At 35.9% G+C, this 17,350-nt stretch overlaps 1 protein-coding gene across 1 annotated transcript in view; it reads right to left on the bottom strand.

Moving 5' to 3' along the window:
• Window positions 1–4,359: 4,359 nt before the first annotated feature.
• The window catches only part of NUP155 (nucleoporin 155), a 14,286-nt gene continuing 1,295 nt past the window's right edge, over window positions 4,360–17,350 (bottom strand). Inside the window, exons 2-18 of the mRNA XM_040089951.1 lie at window positions 17,150–17,216; window positions 16,257–16,375; window positions 15,940–16,043; window positions 14,525–14,658; window positions 12,559–12,750; window positions 11,794–11,932; window positions 10,984–11,119; window positions 10,406–10,559; window positions 10,045–10,149; window positions 9,777–9,931; window positions 9,212–9,341; window positions 8,839–8,952; window positions 8,257–8,377; window positions 7,705–7,815; window positions 6,840–6,976; window positions 6,068–6,168; window positions 4,360–4,856 (exon numbers count right to left, since the gene is read on the bottom strand). Of these exons, the coding sequence (XP_039945885.1) occupies window positions 4,718–4,856; window positions 6,068–6,168; window positions 6,840–6,976; window positions 7,705–7,815; window positions 8,257–8,377; window positions 8,839–8,952; window positions 9,212–9,341; window positions 9,777–9,931; window positions 10,045–10,149; window positions 10,406–10,559; window positions 10,984–11,119; window positions 11,794–11,932; window positions 12,559–12,750; window positions 14,525–14,658; window positions 15,940–16,043; window positions 16,257–16,375; window positions 17,150–17,216 (2,158 nt within the window). The 3' untranslated portion in view covers window positions 4,360–4,717. The remainder of the gene's footprint in view (window positions 4,857–6,067; window positions 6,169–6,839; window positions 6,977–7,704; window positions 7,816–8,256; window positions 8,378–8,838; window positions 8,953–9,211; window positions 9,342–9,776; window positions 9,932–10,044; window positions 10,150–10,405; window positions 10,560–10,983; window positions 11,120–11,793; window positions 11,933–12,558; window positions 12,751–14,524; window positions 14,659–15,939; window positions 16,044–16,256; window positions 16,376–17,149; window positions 17,217–17,350) is intronic.

Below are 17,350 nucleotides of genomic sequence, written 5' to 3'. Positions count from 1 at the left end.
GGGACTTTTTGCAAGGGTGTGTGGGACAAAGGGGAATAAGTTTAAACTAAAAGATAAAATATTTACATTAAATGTTAGAAATAAATTCTTTGAGGATGAGGAGGGCGCTGGCACGGGTCACCCAGAGGAGTTGAAAATGCCTCATCCCCGGTAACACTGAATGCCAGGCTGGATGGGACTCTGAGCAGCCTGGTCTACTTGAATGTGTCCCTGCCATATGGCAGACGGATTGAACTATTTGATCTCTAATGTCCCTTCCAACTCAGACCATTTTAGGGTTCTGTGAAGTCTCACAAAACTGACTATGGAGACTTGATGATCAACATGTCTCCCACAGTGGGGAAGGCCAGACACAATATTAACAGGCAACAGGACATAGTGCTGTGGCTCCATGGGGAACAATTTGCATCAGCATCCATATTTAGGGATGAGGAGCATCAGTAACAGCAGGAGACAGCTGTAAGGGATCTGTTTTCTCTATAAAATACAGGAGTTACTGGAATTTTGGTTGTCCTGGTTTCAGCTGAGTTAAAATTAACTTTCTTCCAAGTATCTGTGCTTTTGATTTAGCAGAACAATATTGATAACATACTGATGCTTTAGTTGTTGCACCACAGTACTCACTTTATATAAAGGAGTTTTCAGTGTCCTGTGCTCTGTCACCAACCACGTACAGAAGAAGACAGGAGGGAACACGGCCGGGAGGGCTGCTATGAACAGGCCAAGGGGATTTTCCACACCATGGAACATCACGCTCAATATATAACTTGAGGGAATTGGGTGGGAGGAACCCCACAGTGCTCAGGGACAGGCTGGGCACCAGTCAATCCATGATGAGCAATTGCATTATGCCTTACTTGTGCTTCTTGGTTTTATTCCTCTTTTTGTTACCTTCCTTTTGGTTACTATTATGTTAACTTTTTTTCAATTATTAAGCATTTATGTCAACCTATGGATTTTACTTTTTTTCCAATTCCCCCTATCCTGTGGAAAGGGGTGTGGGAGTGAGAAGTGGCTGTGTGATACTTGCTAGAGGGGTTTAAACCATGACAAGGTAAAATACAAGTAGGGTAAGCTGTCACCATATTTCATCATCCTGAAGAATTGCCCTTGATTCCCTTAAAGCAGCTATTCTTTGAAACTCACCCTTGTTCCCATCGTCTGCCGCCTTTCTCAAATGACAGTCTTGATTGAAAGTTACAGAAGAAAAAAAAAAAATTATACTGATAATACAGTTAATGAGCAATGTTTCACATTTATGTTGGTCTGTTACTTCCCTGTAATTATCATCATTTATTTCATCTACTGCATTAATCCACCCTTCTCTTTCATCCGTTTTCCATATACCTCCAAATTTAAGTTGGGACACAGAACCTATCCTTTCTCCATCTGAGAGCAGAGCAAATGTTATGAAAACAAAATGTTATGTGTATACTGGAATTACCCGCTGTCATCTGAAAAATATCAGAAGTAAATTGTGAGACACTTTGAAACACTACTACTTTGATAAATTTGCAATGTTGCCAGAGGGATCCTTATTCCATTAACTGGAGAGAGAACCAGAAGAGCTGAAATTCAAGTCTGTGATTTGTGTGTGTTCCCAACTTTTCAGTTATTTCTCCAAATCTGAAATTAGAAACCTGTTTAGTAATCACATAGATTATAGAATGTGGCTGAACAGAACATATTTTTATGCAAATATTGAAATTTAGTTAAATACATCAGGCAAACTTTGGACATTATTTTTGTGAAGAGAATGGCATTAACAAGACCACAGTAAATGCATGACACTCTTGGTATGAGATATAGCTTAGCAGAAAGTAACTTCTAATACTAAAAGATGGTATATTTTATATGGAAAGAAGCGTTTTTCCCAGGACACACAGGACTACTTCTATTTAAATACTTTGTAAGGAGCTTTTAACACTGACAAATAAAAAAAAAGCTAATTCTAATATTTCAGCTCTTTTTTTCATCTAACAAGATAAAAAAGAGTTGTATTTTAATTTTTATATTATTTCACTGAATGCATTTGCTGGCTTAAAATCACTAAAATGTATCTGGTAGTTCAGAGAAAAGAAATGTACTTTAAGCAAAATTTTAGAGCAATCATATTTCATAGTAAAGGTCCTGCAGAGCACTCAGCATATGAGAAGCAGCAAGATCAATGTCCTCATTTTCCAACACTTATCATTCCCCTTGTCTGGACAAAGGCCCTTTGATGGGGGTCCCATGTCCTCGAGAGGCACTGGGAGGAGCAGAGTGGAGCAGAGGAAGCAAGCTGGGTGCTAAACCTACAGGCTGATGGATTAAAACCCTCTTCTAATGGTTTTGTCTTCCATAGAGTACAAGACATAGCAATCCCCAGGAGCAAGAAATTGGGCAAGGAAGGCAAGGGACCAGCAAGGCAGATTAGGGAACTACTGGTTAGTCTAAAGGGAAAGAAGTTGTTGGGGCTCCTTTTCAGGAGCTTAAATTCCCCGGCATTCAGGTGGTTTTAGAGTTCTGGCCCTCTGCAGAGCTCTGTGCCAAACGCAGGAAAAGACGGAGTCTTCAAGGTTACATGCTTCGTTTATTAGTTCTTATCTTACAATTTTCTCAGTGTCCAAAAGATGTTTGCCGCGGCTCGGACATCTGGTGACTCCTCCTGTCTCTGGGCTGTCCTTATCTTTTATACTAATTGCTACATATTCTTTATTTACTATTTATTACCAATGTCTATCACTATTACTAAAAAGGTCATCTTTACTCTGACCCAATCCTCACTAACTACTTTGTGCCAACGTCACTGCAGAAATGGAGCGAGGGAACAAGAAGGAAGAAGAAAGGGACAACGCCCTAAATTCTCCATCTTGCCCCATTCACTTCAATGCCAAGAATCCCAAACCCACTGTTTTTTCACCCTGTGATATTCTAAACTACTATTTTCACACTCTTGTGGCCTGCAATGCTTCCTGCAGTGCAAGAAGCCTCTCCCATGGACTGAAATCAAATCCAGTGTCTCTCTGAGCTCTGGGCTCTGGGCTGGGGTCCCAGACCCCCCTGCCCAGGTCCCTGACCCTCCAGGGCAACCAGAGGAATGCCCTGGACTCCAACAAGAAGTAAATGCACAGATAATGGAAACTAGGATAGGGAATCTGGGAAGATTATAAAGATTTGTTATGTAGGGATGAAGTGAGGAAGGTCAAGGAGAAGCTCAAACTGAACCTGGCAAGTGACATAAGTAACAGGAAAGGCTTCTACAGCTTTGTGAACTAGAAAATGAAGGTCGTGGAAGGTGTAACCCCCCTGATAAACAGTGATGGAAAACTTAACAGATGACGGCTTAGGTACTCAGCATTTTTGCCTCAGTCTTCAACAGAAAGCTCTCTTCCCACACCTCTTGTGTTGATGGACAGCAGGGTGGAAACTGGGGGAGCAAAGTGCTTCCCACTGCATAGAAAGATCAGGTTCATGATGACCTAAAGAACCTGAATTTACCTAAGTCTGTAGGACATGGTGGATCTTAAGAGTCCTGAGGACATTGTCCAATCACTCTCCATGATTGAAAAGTCATGGCAGTCAAGTGAAGTCTCAGGTGACTGAAGAAAACATTCACCTTTAGAAAGAGAAGAAAAAACAACCATGGGAACTACTAAACTGTCAGCCTCCCCTCTATGCCTGGGAAGATCATGGAACAGGTTCTCTTAGAAACTGTACTGAGACACTTGGAAGACAGAGAGGTGATTTGGGACAACTTGCACAGCTTCACCAAGGCTAAGTTGTACCTGATCAACTCAATAACCTTCATGATGGAGTGACTCCTACAGTGGGCAAATGAAGGGCTGCAGATGGCATTTGTCTGGACTTCTGCAAAGGCTTTCAGATAGTCCCCCACACATACTTCTCTCAAAATTTGAGACATGGGTTTGATGCGTGATCTGTTTAGTGAGTAAGGAATTGGTTTGATGGTCACATCCAGAGGACAACTGATGGACATCAGTGACAAGTGGTGTCCTTAAGGGGTCCCTGGTATTGGGACCATTATTTAATATCTTCCTTAATGACAAAGGAATTGCGTGCACCATCAGCAAATCTGCAGATGAAGAGTGGGCCCATGGGAATCTCAAGAGGTTTAACAAAGGCCAAGTGCTCATGCTGCTCCTGGGTAGGGACAGCCCCTGGTATCACCATAGTCTGGGCATGAACAGACCCAGAGCAGCCCTGCCCAGGACTTGGGGTGCTGCTGGGTGAGAGGCTGGATGTGCCCCAGCCCAGAGAGCCAAACGTGTCCTGGGCTGCATCCAGAGCCTCATGGGCAGCAGGGGAGGGAGGGGATTCTAGGTGTTTAAATGCACGTAATAAAAATAGACAGAAATTACTTTTTGACATCTTTATTTGATTTTAACAGATACATCATATTAAGACGGTACAGGGGAAATAATTTGGTTTTCCCCATTATTTAAAACAAAGAAAAAGAAAATATTTTTGAAATATTCTTTATCCCCAAGGCAATGATCACACAATGTATTTTATTTCAACAGTATTAAAAAAGCTTTCTATCGTTAAAAAACCTAGTTGTAGTAAAAGAAACTCCATTTGTCACATTTACATTCTACAATTTGTAGATACTTTTAGAATAGCATGAATACAGGCAACACATTTGAGCATTTGTTTGTTCATAATTCAGTGCCTTTATTTCAGTTTGCACTAATGATTCTGTTCTTGTACTGGTAAATTAGTGAAGCCGTTCTAACTTGGCCTGTAGAGATTTAAAATTCCCAATAGTAGTCTGCACCATTAGTGTGGGGCTCATAGACTGAAGTTCAACCAGGTAGCAACTAACAGCATCCAAGCAAGCATTTGTGAATCGTCGCCTGCAAAGAAAACACAGAATAACAATGAGCTCCTTTTTAATCCCATATGTTAGAATTCATCTGAACTAGAACATGAGCATCCTTTGAGATGCAATGCAATAGTATATCAGTAAGACATCTGTCCGCCACTTTTAAGTATTTAACTATTAAGAGAAATTTATTTTTGAAATCTAATACCTGTGACTAAGGCATAATGGGAAAATAAATGATGCATTACTATTTATCTGATATTAAATATAAACTATACAAACATGGTGCAATTTACAGCAATGTGAAATATTTTAATATTACTTTAGAAATTATTATATTGTATAAATTTTAATATTACTTTAGAAATTATTATGTGTAATGTGTAAGTTATTTAGATAGCAGTTTAAATGTCTTAATTCAAATCTCAGTTTATGTATTATCTAAGTAGGTATTTAAATCAGCCAACCATAAAAGACCAATAAAATGATAAAATATAGAAGTAAACTGGATGTGAACAGGGGATATTTATACATGTATTTTTCAAAAGAATCAGAAACATATTTAGAAGAGTTATCAACACTTTGCCTTATTCTACTTTTTGGTTTTGAGACAAGATAGCCCTGACTGAAGTTCGTATAGTCTATTCAAACAAAAATTGTCAAAGCTAGAGATAATACAAAGGAAACTTTTTAAAGTACTTAGCTATCTTTTTTCTCTAGAAACTTTTTCTATTATTACACCTCAATTTCTTCCTGATGTGAACTAAGCTGAATTTTAGTCTTGGAAACTGACTCATTATCAGCCTCTTAGAAACAATTGGGGAAGATCCAGCCCAATGTTTGGTCTTCTCTTTTCTAGAGTAACCCAGAACTTCTCGAATTTGTACACAAAACAGTTCACTGTTTTAGTAACAAAATGCCCAGTTCTCATTTTCCCCCACTTTCACACATTGCATCAGATTTGTCTGAACACATCCTTAAAGTATATTGCCAAAAATTACAAAATAATCCTCTCAGTTCCTCATAGGTCTTCAGTGATGTGAAGAAAATTACCTTTGTGGAAGTAGTTTGTAATGGAGAATTCTACAGGTTTCTACCAAATGGTTTTGAATGACAAGTGTTAGGAACACAATATTAAAATTCACCCAAAAGAAAAGAAAAAAAGCTTTGAGAATTGCAGGAGTCAAGTACTTTAGAATATTTTATATTTCACTGTTCATTAGGATATAACTATCCTTTTACCTCATAGGTACTCTGCTTGGATCCTGTACATATCCTGATAGTAATACATGAATACACTCCAAGAGGTGCAAAGGCTTTTTCATTCTACTCCAATATGGATCCTAAAAAAAAACCAAAACAAAACAATCAAACAAACAAAACAAAACAAAAAAACCACCAACCACAAAATATTAAGGACACAAATATTAAGGAAACAAGACAAAAAAAAGTGTGCTGTGGCGTACAGAAATTGCCAGCTGTAGCAATTATTTATTTATTGTATCAAAAAAGTTAGATAAATGGGAATTCTACCTTAATCTATATTTAAGTCTACATTTAAATATTATTTTGAATTACATATAAAAATATACATAGATTTAACTCTATGAGATTTAACTCAGACAAATCAAATCTCTTTGTTTATTGCATCAATGGATCAGACAAGATGTAATAATATAATAAATTTTAATCATTATTAGGAAACAAATAAAACTAATATATTCAATATATGCTGCTCGTTCTGTAACATAAGGATTCTAATCCTAAACTAGCTCCAGATGAACTAAAGGAATTAACAAATTTCCTCACCATGCTGTGGGATTGGAATAAATAAAATCCACAGATTTTATTCATAGGGGGAAAATGCAGCTTTTTTAAAGTTTTTGAGTAGAGAAAGCAAAGCTTGAATGCATATTTTGTTATATCCTTTGTTATATTATTTCATGTTTCCCACTAAAGAGAGACCTTGATAATAGTTGAAAACAGAATTTCTATTTTGTGCCATTTTCCTTACCCGTGCTTTGAACAGCTGGTCATATACTTCAAGCAGCTTTGGCAATGGCACTCCAATTTCTTGCATTGTGTATGTTACAAAACCTACATCCCAGTTCAAACTGCAGACTTGTTGCTCTAGAAACTGCACTAGAAAATCTGGAGGACATAAATGAGGGAACATTTATATTCCAACTTGTTACTGGGATTCTAGAAAACAAACGCATTTAAAAGTAATTTACTATCAGCAGTGCACTGCAGGGATTACTCATACTTACTAGTTATGGTTTTGCCACGCAACTGTGCTGTTAAGAAAAATTCATTAACTTTTGTTTCTACACAAAACACATAGTATCACTATATTTGCTACAATGGCCAGCAAAATTACTGAATTGCCCGTAACAATTAACAGTGTATTGGTCAGCACTAAATGTTCATATTTAATGTTGTTGCACAATATTTTAGTATTATGAAAGAAGATTTACTGCTGAACATTTTATTTCCCAGGGTTTTATATAATAGCATATTGTCAAAACATATGAGCATCAGAAAAGCAGAAATTCTATAAATTATCTAGAAATCTCACAAACTGTTTTCAGAATCTACCTGTTCAGTTAGCAGATGGTTTATATAATTTCAAGAAACTGAAGATAAATGTACTTGCTTAAAATCTTAAACGTATAAATACACATTCTGTACTTTGTGCTTTGATGCAAACAAATTCTACTACTTACTAAAATGGGATCTGCACAACCATCCAAAAGCAACTGCTGCAGCCACTTAAACTTCATTTATTTCCCATTTCTTTTGAGATTAGAAAATGAGAAACACTTCTCAGTTTAGAACTTTACATATATGCTTATTTACTATACAGGCCAACAACTTGCCTAAAGGAAAGTAGCGAGGTGTGCCAGCATAGATCTTTCCAAGCAATGCCAGCTTCAGACAAAGGGCTTGCATTCTGTCAGTGGGGCTCAGAGATACACTGTCACTCAACTCTGGAAGTGAAAACAAAACACTTAGAGAGAACTTGAGGAATAGTTCCACATTTATACAGAATGACACTGAAGCATCTATATTTTTAAATAACGTATGAAAATCTTACACTCTTGCCAACAAAAAATCAGCATATGAGAGTAAAAATACAACCTTTTCTGCTGTTTGTGCATGTACATTTTGAATTTTTTATGCTTCCATGAAGTTCCATGCAAACCTACTTAAAAAACCACAAACAAACAAAACCACATTCCAGAACCCCACAACAAACAGCTTTACCCTCAGATCTCCATCAATGTTGTTTGCACAATGGTAAATGTGAGCCCAAAAACCAAGGGGAAAAAAACCCAAATAATCAAAACTATCAGGTACAGAGAGTGAATTACTAACTCATGGTAAAGGATGAGAAAAATCATCACAACTCCTACTCCACTGAGACCTACCTTTTTCAATGACTTCTTGCCAGAGAGTTTGCACCAAGATAGGATCAGAATGACCTGCACAATGTATAATTGCAAGCTTACACTCTGAGAGCTTAAAAGGGTCAGCAAATTCTCCATACAGCTGAAAGAAAAATGACCAAACTTTATTTTTCATGCAGGATCAAATTAAATTTTAAAAATCAGATGTTCCTTATTTTGTCTGATAGACTAATAAAGATGCAACTTAAGTAACTGTTGTCAATCACTAATTTTTTTGCTACATTTAGTTTAATTTCTTAGGTACAGCACTAAATTTTATATGAATTTGAAATGAAAAATTAATTTTCCAACAATTTTTTCAACAAATGAAGAAGTCTAAGAGACTTCATAATGAAGATAAATATGTGAAAGAAATTAAAATACTGAAGACGGACAGACTAATCAAGTACAGAAATTGACAGTCTAGGGTAACTGACATTCTGAGACCAGGAATGATAAACCACCTATTACTCTTCATAGTCAGCACAGAATCATTTTTTGCAAAACATTTTTTCTCCCCAAAATTTGATGAACTGGACTTTAACACAAGGAAATTTCAATCACCTTAGTTATATCCATCAGCTCAGCATCAAGCTGAGAGATTGCATCTTGTACTGAAGAATGATGGGAATACTGCCGCTGTAATGTTTCTTGTATTTGAAGCTGGATCCTTGCAACCTTGTTTAAGAGGAAAATACAGAATTTCAAGATTGAATCAATTTAATCAAAGTTTAAGAATATACCCAGAATTAACTTTAGGTTATTTAAATGTAGAAATGTTGCTGCCTTACACCATTAAGTCTGTTTTCAACTGCCTAACTTTGCCATGTCAGGAAGAAAGCACAGAAATTCATTTATACAGAACTGGAAATAAAACTGTTATGAGCCAATGAGACAAAGTGAAACAATGCATTTAGTGTGTAGCTTAGATTCTTACTTCCATTTTCTCTTCTAGTTCATGTAGGAATTCACCATCTGCAGCTAAAGAGGATATGGCAGTGGAACTTTTGGCACTCAAAATGGCACGCGAAATGTATTCAAGACGCTGCTGAAGAGAAATTTCTGTGCTGCAGAACAAATATTCATAATAAAATGAGTACTTAATATAATTATTTGAGGGTCAGTTATATTCCAGCTAGACTCTGGGAAGTAATATGTGTCTTTTCCAGATTTTACTAAATCATGCAGGATGAAATCCAACTACTCAATGACACCTTTGCTACAAGCTCAGTTCTAGTGTACTTCTCAGTAAGAACGGGCCACTTAATATATTGTAGTTACAGGAAATACATTGCAAAGTAATGTATAATACAAAAATAAACACTATCATTTATTTCCAACAATTGCCTAGATTTAAAGCTAGCACATTCTATTTTTTCTTTAGAAAACCTCCTTTTCTTAAAATACTTACACAAAAGGTTTTGATTTTAGTTTTATTTTTTCCTCAAAAAACCCTCATAATTACCTCAATATATAAACAATAGATCACCCATAATCCATACCTATGGAGGTCAGCCAACTTAGCCAAGACTCTGGCAGCATTACTAAAATTTCTGTTCTTTTCAAAGTATCTCCAGAGTAAATCCATATAGCGGACTTTGTTTTGGTCAATCTTGGTCATCCGCTCCAGGTAGGGTTCCAAAAAGGGGGCAGTAACCTGCAGACATCAGAAAGATAACAATTACACTCGTGCTCTTCCCCATTTTTTAAAGCATTATTACATTATTACATAATCACCTCTCCCAGTTCACGGTGTATAGACAAGCTCACCTGTAACAGCTTGTCTGCCAAGTCAGCTTGTATCAACCAATTGTAAAGTGCAATACTGAAGAGTTCATCTGTTGAACGCTGAGCCAGCTTTAGCATTTGTTCAAACTATGGGAAGAAAAGGCCAAAGCTGCTATTAGAGAAGTGCCTACATTACTTTAAGCCCTGAATTACCATATTACAATATTTAGATTCATGTTATTTACATGTCATCATGTTGATGGATGCTCTATATATTGAGGCCAATTCATGACAAATCTTCACTTCACTAAACTACTCCATAGTTTTATTAAAATTAATAAATTTGAAACCCCTTCACATTATTTTCTGGAGTGCAGTCATGACTTTTTTATGAGTTTCTTACATGGTGTCCAGCTTCTTCATTGCTTAACATGTTGGGGTCAGATGACAGCACTGGAGGACCTGGTTTTTTGGGTACACTGGGAGACTGAGGAGCAGCTTTACTTTGATTCACTAACTCTTGAAGGGTGTCAGTGATACACTTGTAGCTGTTCAATCTGTAAACAGAACATAAGAAAATAAAAGACTCCTAATTTTCACTGCAACTGTCTATGAAACAGTCTTCTCTAGTGTGTTATTGTATGCCTTTGGAGGCAGTTACTAAAATTTAAAAAGGTCACAGATTATTGTCAGTTGGTTGTCACAATCTAGTTTGTTCGCATTCATCTTTTTAAGAAGTACTTCTGTAGCATTCTGATTGCAATGTTTTCTGTATCTATCATCCCTTATTTCAGATTAATTTGCTGCCATATAAATCACAGTCAAGGGGAGCATACTGGGCAAAAATATTTATATTGTGTCCTTTATCATTAAAATGCTTGATTATTATTATCCTGCATTCCTTCCCTAAAAGAGCTAGTTTTTCTGTCACTTGAAATAAAGCACCCCATATAATGATCATAAATTATCCTGAAAACTTGCCTTTCTTGAAAAGCCTGGAGTCCAACAACATCTTCTTCTGGTTCTCCATTTTTATAGAAATGAAGGCCAAGACCTTGGGGATCTTTCTTTTCAGCAGCTGTAAGAGAGAGCTCTACTACTCCCTCATAGAAACGCACTAGGAAAAATCAAAACAAACATTACTGTTCATTAGTGTATTAAATTCATAACAAAATGGTTAGTGACATCAAACATTTCTCATTTTAGCCTGCAAGAAAATGCTACACTCATCACTCTGGTCTGTATCATATAAAGTCTACAACTGTTCCTACCCTCTGGCTCTTACATGCAAGTTTGAAGTTAAAATTCTAAGTTACACAGAATATCCTGCACAATATATAATACTGCACAGAGGTCCATTTCTTAACTGTTACATAACTGAAATATGTATGTAACTGATACACTAGCTTCTACTTCACTAATTAGGATTCAGAACCATCTTTCAAACAGGGTACTTTGTATAAAAGGTACCTGAAACCCTCTGCTTACACAGAACCTAATAACTTTCTAAAAATATTTTAACTACATATATGAAACAAATGGACACTGCAATATAAAGTAAGTGCATGGGACTATTTTAATATAGAAATGGATTTCTTGCTTGGTTTGTGAAATCTAGCAAGGCTCTAAAAAAGAAAAGGCTGGCACATTTTAATTGTAAGAGTTATTAACCAAGTGTTTATGGTAAAAAACTATAAAATTGAGTTCTAAGTTAGTAAACAAAACAAAAAGAAAACATGGCATGAAAGTATACCACAGAATTATTCAGCATGATCAGTAACTGGCTCTTACCCTGCCTGTACTGTGCACAAACATTAGTAAGGTCTACTTGATTACTGATCTTCTGGTACTCTTTCAGTGACTCCCTCAGCATCTTCTCTTTTTCCATTTTGCTTTGAGCTTGTCGAGAACGCTGAAGAAGTTCATTTGCCTAAAAGCAAATGGAAATTATTAACATGAGCACACTGTGAACAGATCATGGATACTGTTAATGAGCTATTATCCCAAATTTCAGAGCTGAAACAGCAGAAAGACCATCCTCTCAAAAGCATTTTCTAGTCACTAAGTTTCCAGCAGAAAGGCTACAATAGCATTAGAAGAGCTGAAGGTTTGACCAACTAGTTTTCTGTTCTCTCCTCACCAGTTATTTGTTTCAAATTGATTTGAAAAGCTTCCAAGATCTAAGTTCCTAAACACAATTGTCTGTCACAAATTCCAGTAAATTGTGGAACAGATGAAAACCAAGATACTATGCTGAGGAAAGACTGGAATACGAAAACATTTTATCAACACAAAGAAGACCAAGTTAAGATTAGAGATCAGACTAAGTTAAGAGACTATGAAAATTACAAATAACCACAAATGCTTCAAATAATTTTTGTGTAATGTTCAGCATTAATCAACTAGAAGACGAAAATATGCCCACAAATTGACTTCATTATTTCTTCTGCTTCTGAAGTTACTTGAGCATAATAATGACTTACAAGCTGCCCAACATACCTCATTTGAGCACGCTCTCAAGTGGTTTGGAGCTGTAAAATCTGGAGGCGTACTTACCTTTGAACACACAGCATCATCAGTGCTATAAAGAAGAGGACAGATATCTTGCAAATGGGCAATTATTCCATCCACAGCTGCATTATCTCTTATGTAACAGTTTATAAGAGATGCAATGAGTGCTCCAGTCAGCTCTCTATCTCTAATAACCAAGTCTTTAAAAGCAGTTATCTTTAGCTGTTCTTGAAGTTCCTGAAGATGAGACAGAATTTTATTAGTTTACCAAATGTTTTACTTGACCCTATTTCAAAACGTCTGAATGTTCCAGCAGCAAAATTAACTGTTTCTAATAATTAAAAACATACAAAACTCCAATGTCTACAATGTATAGCATAGAAATACATTATTTAAAATACACATTTTATAGCAAAATAAAAACAATAAAGCAAGAGCTACTACTGAGGACACTAGATCCCTGGATGCCTAAGGACAGCGAAAACTGTTAACAGACTTCCTCTGCCATCTTCACTCTGTATCACCTCTGTTTCAGATCTCTGACAGTAAGAATGGAATTAGCAGTTCTTTTTACTTCACAGGGCATTGTCATAATTCACACCCTATGAGTCTGTCAAAGTTTTTAATAATCTAATTACTGTTATAGATTAAAAAAATTACAGATTCAATAAAAGCAGGAGTTTGAAAAGTTCAAGGTCTGAACTGTTCATGCTTTTTAAGATTACGTTACACTGAAGATTTCTAATTTTTTAAAATTTATTATGAACATTTGCACACAAAGTTGCCAGTAGTGTCTATGTAGTGTCTATAGATGATACTAACAGCATGATACTATGACTACACAACTCTAAATCTACTGAAGACAAAGGAAAACTTTTTACTTGTTAAACAGTTAGTTAGCTCCTTGTCCAAGACAAATAAAAGTTGCCCAAAGCTCCCCAATGCAACAGCACAAAAAGCAACGGCTTCTGTGCCTCTGTAAGGTTTTAAAATGATTCTTTTTGTGAAGAAAAAATACACCTTGTCAAATAATCCTACCAAGTTTTAGGACAAAATGCCTAGTATTCAAATTAATAGCTTTTTTGGGTTGGCTGTGAATTTGATGCTATCAAAGGGTACACAGCAGCAGCACCCATTGTTCTACAAGTTTCCTTCTTCACAAACCAGAAGCTTGAAAACTGCGATAATTTAGCCTGGAGGGCTTAGAGGGCAGTATGTGGGAACTTACTAATATTTTTGAGAAAGTGTAAAGAATGCAGAGTAGGGTTTTCTCAACTGTAAACAGTAATAGGACACTGAACAATGGTAAAAAACTGAAGCAAAGGAAATTTCACCTGAATAGAAATCGTTCTTGCTTTAGAAGTGGTTCAAGACTGGAACAGGTTGCTCAGAGACACTGTGGAGTTTTCATGTTTATAAATATTAAAATCCTTACTGGACACAATCCTGGGCAATCTGCTCTAGCTGCCGTGCTTTGAGAGCCAATTAGATTATTCCCTCCACTGCACAGGGGACAGATGATCTCCAGTGATTCCTTCCAACCTCAGCTGTACTGTGATACATTCTGGTACCCTACTTACACAGAAGAGCAAGGACTTTACTACCCTATTGGTCTCCACCCTTCACCAACACTAAGGCAAAGAGTGAATTCCACTTGGCTAGAAAATACTGGTCTATTCTTTTCAGCACATTTTGCAGAATGTGCTTAAGGTAAAAAACAGTCATTCATAAAACAAGACTCAGTATTAACTAAGAAAAAAAGTAGAACAATTTATTGTTAGTGACACCTCCAATATAAATTGAGTGATTATATCAATAGTACATGTCAGTCTCTTAAACATTTGTGACCACATATAGATGCAGTCACAACATAAAAAACACATATATGTGGTTTAAAATTAATATGTTTCTCAATTAATTTAAATAATAGTTCTTTTGGAATACTTAAGTAGCAAAAGAAATTAAGGCAATTAGTACATAACAAAGTAAAATTGTATTATCCAGATCTTACCTTCTGAAGCTCACCTACAGCAACACTGAATTGGTGCTCACATAGCAACTTCCATAAAGCCAGTGCCTGGCAGGTTTTGCGAACGAGCTGCTGGATTCCTTGAAGCGAGGTCTTCTCAGTTAGCTGTGCCTCAGCTGAAAAAACAGATTGTCAGCAAGTAATTGTTCTACATGTTTCAAATAAGCATTTAAGTTTTTGAGGTTTTCCAGTAACCATGTCCTTAACTTTCTGTTTTTTTTTTTTTTTTTTTTCTCTTCCACTGTTGGTTAATAATGTCTAGCTCTCTTGAGAGATAAATGCCATGTTAACACTCCCACAAAACAAATAACCCTTTGTTAACATTCATTTCAAACCATGCCACAAAGGAAGCATACTCTCTGAAAAACAAGCATGGTTTCCTGTGAATACACTGGACTTAGACATCAGCCTTAAATTTTTACCTTTTTTTTTTTTTCCAAAAATAGCTATTATAAAATATTTCTGATGAACATAAAAGAAATCAAAATAAACCCATACATATTCCTTTTTGTTTGATTATCTGTCTTTACTTGTACAGAGAACAGTTACAATTACAGCTGTGTTCAATACTCTCTGCACTATCTTTAAAGCAACAACTACTCCAAAAACTACAATATTTAAATCTGCTAAGATGTTTTACATAAACTGAATGGATAATGTTGTCATACTTTTAAGTAGGAACATAATTGCAACAATTTACGTGTATACTTTTGAGCGTTTACACTTCACAAATGAGGTTAACAATAATTATATTGTGCCATTCAGCAGCCCAAAAGAATTTATAAACTCAGTAAAAAATAAAAATAAAAAATAAAATTACTAAAGATCTACCAAATCCTACATAATGTGTCACAGAAAATTTTTACATTTGCACTATTAAAAGGCCAGGATTACACCCACGTGGACCACAAACATCCTCAATTCCATACAGGCAGCAGCAACACTTTCCAGCTTGCCTGCAAGTGCTGGGCAAAAGCTGCACTATAAGAGGACAAAAATTCAAATGGACTGTAAAAGACTTCATATTTCTAAACAAAGTTTTGCATTCATTTCAATGACTGTACCTTTGGAAACCTGCACTAGAGTATTTTTTTAATAGGACATCATGCTCATTTGTCTCATAAAATAAATGCTTAATAAATGCTATCTTGTAAATATAAATGCTTGTACAGCTACTAAGTACTGTGGTGAGGAGATTAAACAATCTTATCCACAATGGAGGACATTATGAAGGAATAAAAGGAGATAGGTAAGTGCCAAAAAATGGCATGACGTTTAACAAAATTTGGTGTGGAAAAAAGGCCTTCTTATTCAGAGGATTTCACAAGAAAAGTGAGAAAGGCAACCCAAATGCATCATTCCTTGATACTTCTTGTTCAAAAATAATTATTACATACCATGATATTTCCTTTGGAGCTCTTGCTGGACTTGCTGAGAACTTCCACCATCAGGCCGCATAAAACCCAGGAGCCTCTGTTGTAGATTGGCTGGTGTGCTGAAACTGCAATTTAAAAAAAAAACCCAAAAACCAGAAAACGTTAATATGATGACAAATACTGAATCTCTTAAGGATGAATCTAACAAATTGATTTTTAGCTTCTGAATGTTGAAGTAGGAGACCATAAAAATACTTTAACTCAACAAAACACCTATGGTAGTTTTTCAAAAGCTGAACATTAAATACCACATGTAAATTTACCACAATTAATAATACCTTGGGTTTCCAAGTGCTCCTACTGTAGCAAACTGTGAATTTCTATCCAAAAACTCTTGTAAACCTTTCAGTTCTTGTAGCACACATTCCAGCATACGGGATGGAACGCTGCTTTCCATCTGCAAAAGAAAGCAAATTTATTTACACAAAGCTGGGTTTTCACACTTCTTTTTCCAAAAAATTTCCAATTTTAAGCTAACACCACTGAAAAGACAAATGAAAGGACACAACAAAAAAACTGTGTATTAGTAACAGATCACTAGAACACAATATGATTATACCATATTCATTGAGTCAGCACACAGGTGAAGAGGCAGAGTCCTCTGAAGATACACAGTAATCAAGACACTACTTTCTTTGTCACTCTGATAACTAAATCAGCTACACTTCACTACTTCCAGCTCTAAGCTAAAGCACAGATTGAGCACTAGATTCTATTAATAGCTGCAGCCAGAGAAGATTTTATTTTGATCATAGACAAAAAGTGAAAAAGGAAGATATTAGTTATGAAAACCACTGAATTTTTTTATATCCTTCCACCATCTGCAGTGACTATCCCAAACCACTAAAGCACTTTATTTTTAGGATTTGTCTGAGGGAGTATGCAGAAACCCTAAGTGGGTATCAAGGAAGCGCTATCAGTAAACATGGAAAAAACTGGCCATTGCCAATTAAGAATAGAGATTAAATTAGTTTGGTTTCTTCTAAAGTAACATTTAAAATAATAGCTTAATAAGACAACTACTTATCAGTTCAGAGCTCAGCACTTAAGAAAACAATGATATGACAAACAATGGGTTCCGTAACTAACAGTTTATAACTGGGAATGGAAGTTTAAAAGGACTTGAATACTAAAAGAAACTTTCAAGAACACAGAATAATCTTTTACATACTGCAACAACTTCTCGATTGCCACTTTTGAAAACTCTCTCCACGACTATACTGCCATCCCAAATATTTCTGCAAAACAAAACAGTTTGTGTTAAAAGCCAAGTCATTTAACCAAGAATTTTTGCAAGCCTTCTACATATAATTTCTTAATTTCTTTTAACTTTAAAGTTAAAAGTCTAAAATAAGAATTGATTTTGGATCAA

The sequence above is a fragment of the Hirundo rustica genome, chromosome Z (assembly GCF_015227805.2).
Source record: "Hirundo rustica isolate bHirRus1 chromosome Z, bHirRus1.pri.v3, whole genome shotgun sequence".
Lineage (NCBI taxonomy): Eukaryota > Metazoa > Chordata > Aves > Passeriformes > Hirundinidae > Hirundo > Hirundo rustica.
The sequence above is the reverse complement of the archived record's forward strand: the minus strand, read 5'-3'. Positions and strand labels throughout refer to the sequence as shown.